General features: G+C 37.2%; 1 protein-coding gene across 1 annotated transcript in view; it reads left to right on the top strand.

The window, feature by feature from the left end:
• The first annotated feature begins 103 nt into the window (after positions 1-103).
• Positions 104-5,877, top strand: part of SLTM (SAFB-like, transcription modulator) — a 25,816-nt gene continuing 20,042 nt past the window's right edge. The window contains 2 exon segments of the mRNA XM_009704447.1: positions 104-154; positions 370-457. Of these exon segments, the coding sequence (XP_009702749.1) occupies positions 104-154; positions 370-457 (139 nt within the window).

The raw sequence follows: 5,877 nt of genomic DNA, 5'->3' as shown, positions 1-5,877 counted from the left end.
AGCCCCGAGGCTGGTTGTTGCTGTAGGGTTTCTGTGCTTCCCTCCCTACTGTTTTGTGCTGCCCTTAATGCCATCGTGGATGTCGTAGTGGCCTTCTAGTGTTATGTTTCCCAAGATAAATGTGCTGATCCTTGATAAGCTGTACTTTGAAAATGTAATTTTAACAGCTTAAACTCTTGCCACTATGCTTAGCATTCCCTCCCTATCCTCCAGCATTAAGTGCAAGGTTTAACTCAAAAGTGGTTTATAAAATATTTTTGAGATAGGAAAAAAAATAATTCTTTGGCTCACTGATTTCTGCTGAAGTCAAATTATCTAACTTCCCACCGAAATCTGTTAAGAATTGTATTCCTTTTTTGTCTCTTTTAGGCTATTGAAGAGGAAGGAGGTGATCCAGATAATATTGAAATAACTGTTTCGGCTGACACACCCACCAAGAAACCAGCTAAAGGCAAAGGTTAAGATATGTTCATATACATTACGCTCTTAAGCAGTTTTTGTTGCATGTATCACCTTAAAGAAGGAACGTTGGAACTGTGGCCTGTGGTTTGGATACAGTTGTGACTTTACTGTTTGTGACTTCTGTCATATAAGACATCTCTTGCCTTACCTGTTTCCAGTTACGGCATATAGGCGATATATAGGGATGCTGGATATATATATGGAAAATGAGTGGGTTAAGAGATGTATTATGAGGTAGTGGCTATACTGCCCACAGATCCTCGACAATTGTGCTGTGTGTGCTGAGGCTGTGTAGATGATCTGTGAGATTTTTGCAATATGCTGTGGTAACAAGCATCCTGAACATGGAGTGTTACAGGTGCAAAGTGGGTACAGGAAGTGCTGTGCGGCTCTGGTGCTGGGGATGGTATCTCTGTAGTGTCCGAGAGTGCAATAGCAAAGGGAGAACTAAAAGGTTCTTTAGCCATGAGAAGATGCTGGAACTGGGCTAGTGATGAGTGTACGATAATATGTGGTAGGGAGTCCCTGCTTGAAGAGGGCTGTGTTACGGGTTTATTAGCATACTTTTTTCTAGAGACAGGATTTAGAAATACAGATTTCCTGAATGGGCTCTGAAGGATCCCTGTGAAATGTCTAATTAAGAGGTTTTAATTTTTCTGTTGTGAAAAATAATTATTTAGATTTTATACCGGTCTATTTTCTTTTGCATAGGTATTTAAATATTGTTTTGTGAGTTTGGGTTCTCGGGGGTTTTTGTTGGGGTTTTTGTTTTCTGTTGTTTTGGGAACATCCATAATCAAGTAATACTGGGAAAGGAAATGTCTGTTTTATGCATAGCATTCTTCATTGAACATGCATGCTAATAACGTTCATATGTGCTATAGATCCCCCTTTTGGAAATGATCACTATTATACCATGGTCACTTGTCTTAGGTTGAGTTTTGTGGTGGAAGTGATTATTCATGCTTTTGTCTGGCACTGTTAATGGGGAATTTAATAAGAAAAATTGTCTGCTTAGAAAGTTTGAATAACTTGCATGTATGTTTGACACACTAGAAAAGTGAAAGGAAATAAACTGTCTCATAATGCAGTTTGATTTTTCTTCTGTGACATTACTTCAGTCCCTACTCTGGAAAGGTAACTGATGCTTAAGAAAACTACATGGAAGCTAAATAAGGAAACACTTCCACGGTTTTTCACGTAGAGATCTAAATGGCTACTTGCTCTGCTGTGATGAACACTTATCTGCTGCGTTTCATCCTCCTATTCTCCAAACTAATATCATGAGGTGCATAATGTTCTTGAACTGTCATCTTGTTTATTTATACTGTTTTGCTCCTGCAAAGGTAGTTTGCCCACTAGTGATGCTGCTGCCTGAGGCAGGGCTTCAGTAGCCATTCCCTGCCACCTTTTCTGTGGAATTGAGTTGTAATGCATGCATATGATATGTACATTCTTGGTAAACCTCAAAGTAAAATATAACCTTCATGAAGTTCTTGCCTGCTCACTTTGCAAGCTCAGGAGTTCTTCCTCATTACTTTTTTGATTACAAAAGTCTTACGAGCAAATTTTCTGCCAAAAGTGTGAGAGGTTCATGCTGTTTTAATCTTCAAGTGTGGAAAAAAAACACCTCACTAATTCATCTAGGGAAAATCTTTTTTGATCTTACTGGCTTACCTCTAACTGTAAGAAAGAATATAGTCTTTCTTTTTAACTATTCCTTGAATGTGTTAACTGCTGATTCTGATGTTATCTCCCTCTCTGGTGCTTTCTGCTGAAATAAATTACTAGTGAACAGAAAGTATCCCTCAAAATTTGGAAATCTAGCACTTCAAAAAATCCATTGTCTAATGTGCCACTAGGAAACTTTCAAAGGCATGTGGGAGATGCATACCCATCAACTGAATTCAGTAGGACTGAATTTTCATTTAAAATTATCTTGATCCTCCTTGTGCTTGTACACGCTCTTCACTATGAGTAATGTTGCCTCCTTCGCTGATTTTGCTGACAGGTTGCTCTAGGCCTTTTGCTAATGCTTGCTTCCCCCCTGCCCCATAGCTTCAGACTAATACTAATGAGTCTTTAATTATTTTACTGCTGTCTAGTGGTAAAATTAACAGCACTACTAGTCCTATAGTATTTTTTCCCCTGCTATTATTGCTGTACAGAGGAGGGTAGGAATACTAGATACTCATTTATGAAAAATATACAGCCTCAGGAAAGGCCAGGGAGTGAGAGTAAGGGATAAACCTCCTCACAGCAGCCAGAGAGGTGTGAATGGGAGGGAGGAAGGAGGTTTCTCTTCTGGAAAATCATGAACTGTGTCACATAGCTATGAGTTTTGGATCTGAATGTCTTTTTGTAGTCAGCTTTACTGCAACTGTTAAGGTCTGTGGAAGAGGTGGGATGTCTAATTCTCTAGCACTATCTGTTAGAAAAACTTGATCTGGAATATTGATGCAAGCTGAGTTAGAGTGTAAGAAGTGTGTGTGGGGGAGTCATGCATTTGTTTTCCCTCTCATTGCTTTTTTTTGTGTGTACGCTGACAAAAATGGAGAAGAATGGGAATGAGGCTGAGTGGGACTTTCTTTCATAGAACAGGATTTTGTAATGGCCTGATAAATTATCAACTGAGTATATACTGCAGTTTTTTACTGGACTGTGACAAACTTTTGACAATGATGATAGAAAGCCAGCTTGCTGTGAGATAGGAAAGAAACATCTGTAAAACACTGTAAGTAGAAGAATAAGGCCTTGACTAAACTGGTTTGAATGTAGACCTTCTTTCTCTCTCAAAACAAACAGCAGCATGCCAGTGTCCCATACCAAGTTCTGCAGCATAAGATACTGTATGAAAAAAGAGTCATATTTAAAATAGAGCATTTACTGACTTGCCCAAAATTGAGATAATGTATAGGGAGCTGTGTGGCTCTTCATCAGGAAAATATGTAATTGGAGGATTTTGCATCACAACTTAAAGAATGCTTGCAGAAGGATTTTGTAATCCAGCAAGAGTACTTGATCAATTCTGTATGCAAAGTTAGTAAAAATCTAACACTTTTTCCAGAAGCTAATTTAATTAAATATTTGAAGTCAAGAAGAACTGCAGAACAGCTATTCAGAAGAGCGACACAGGTGAGGTCAGTTGGTTTTGCCAATTAAAGTTTGAAAGCTTAAAGATGGAATAAATACAAAAAGCTCCATCTTTAATTGCCTCAGCTATGCCTCTCCACTCTGGAATTTAGTAGCTATGGACAAATTTATAGTTTTGGAAAAAGCTGTTCTTTTCAAGCCTGAACATTCTACTGCTTATTCTGGTATCTAGAGGAAGTTACTTTACTGCTAGCGTGAAATATTTTTGAAATGTTTCTGATGTGAACATTCCTTTGAAGTATCTGCAGTCAAAAATATTGTAGGATATTGATGCATCGTAACTTGGTGATTGAAAGTTACTTTTCTGCCAAGTTTTGGAATTGGTGTGGGTAAAGAATAAATTTTAGGCTAATCAATTTTAACCGTAGAGAATTAATGTGAGCAAATATGTTTATTTGCTACTCTTCAAGTTTCTAAGGGCAGTTAGACACCTATTACTTCATGTCTTAAGTACTCCTCTAGTTTCCAGCTGAGTTTCCAATTTGACAATACTGTTTCTTAGATTACATGCTGACAACCGACAGTGGCTGGCTTATACTATTGCCCAAATAATTTTGATGACTTTATTAAAATGGTTTAGTTACTTAAAAAAACTCCAAAACTAAGTTGTACACTGTTGGCCTTCAAAAGGAGAGTGGAGTGGGGGAAATAATCTGTCATGATGTCTTCTGTCCTTCAGGAATATTACAATTATTTTAACAAACTGTCAGTTTGTTATTTCTTCCTCTGAGTTGTTAACATCCATTACTATAGTTCTGTCATTTGATTTCTGAAACACTGAGTTGTGCAGTGAGCTTGTCCAGAGGTAGATGGGAGCTTTCCTGCCCAGTGAATCATCACTGGAGAAAGACGGGGATTCTCAACTGCACTGAAAATAGGTGTCTTATGGCCATGTTACAAACATGACATGATCTGTGGGGTACATGCCTTGATTTTAATCTTGAATAACCTGAGTTTTCAATTTTTTCTAAATAAATTTTTTTTTTGAATAAATTTTCTGAATAAATTTTCTTCCTGAGCTTTGACCTGCTTTTTAAAATACTTTTATTTTTTTTAAGGCAAGCGGGTAGCTTCTTTGTCACTTCTTTTCAGTGGATGGTGGTGGTGTTCTACTTTGCAGTTGCTGAATAAAACAGTAAAGACTGAACAGTGACTTCTCCAATTGTCCTTGGGGAGGTGTGGGGTCTGTGTGTGCCCTTGCACACAGTGCTGTTGCACCGCTAATTAGGCCTCTTAATGTTACAAGGCATGTCTGTCTCGCAAACTGACTCGCAAAGTTTGTTTGTTAATTATTATTTCTAGGTATCTGACTGGTGGTGTTCAATCACTCTACATATCCCTGCAAACTTTTAAGTCTTTTCTGTCAAGATTAAACCAACTGTTGAGACCGTACTATTTCTCAAGTATTGTACTCAAGATAGAGTACGTTATAAGGAAATGAATACATTTTTCCTCTTTTGAGGAAAGTTGTATATAAATTATTTGTAAAGAGAACATTAATTTTAAGTAGACTTTCTTCTTGCATGTTAATGAGTAGATGGTGTATAAAAAAGAATCTTTCTCTGGAGAGAGGGGATTACTAAGCTACAATACCTGAACTCACGATTGATGATAGAAATTTAAGATATTGTAAGTTGTAATCAACACTTGAAAAATAACATACAGACTGAACCTTAGAAACACTTTGCATAGGTGGTTCCAATATTGGAAAGTTGTTTCCATTGTTTAAGTTATGACATATCATGCCTTATTGAAGCAAGATATTAAAGATGTACAACAAACTATAGGTAAGCCTTCCATGTGCCCTCAGGAAGAAGTAATCTTGCCAAATACTTCCTAAGTAATTTCATTAAGGTGGGGGTGAGTGATGTTGATGACCTGCACTAGAAAATGTTATGAATGTTTAATTATATGATTACAAGTGATGGCACACCTTATGAGCAAGCTGGGGATTCTCTAAAGAGTATCTGACTTTGTGAAGTTCATGCTTTCTAAAAACCATAAATGACTAAGAGCGGTATCCTGCAGACACTGTAGAAGACTTAAATATTCTTGTTACCCTATGATACCATTTAAGAATACAGAAATGTAACAGGATTATTTACTTTTGTTAATATTGTGGCAAACGATACTATTCAAATTGTAGCAGACATGTTAACTAAATCACCATATAAAGAGTTTATTCAATTGTAAAGATTTTCTTTCCCCTTCTTCATTTTTGCCTCCTATCCCGAGTTTTTGATGAATCTTTAGCATCAGGTA

The sequence above is a fragment of the Cariama cristata genome, unplaced genomic scaffold, assembly GCF_000690535.1.
Source record: "Cariama cristata isolate BGI_N322 unplaced genomic scaffold, ASM69053v1 scaffold44060, whole genome shotgun sequence".
Lineage (NCBI taxonomy): Eukaryota > Metazoa > Chordata > Aves > Cariamiformes > Cariamidae > Cariama > Cariama cristata.
This window is presented reverse-complemented; position numbering and strand designations above follow the sequence as displayed.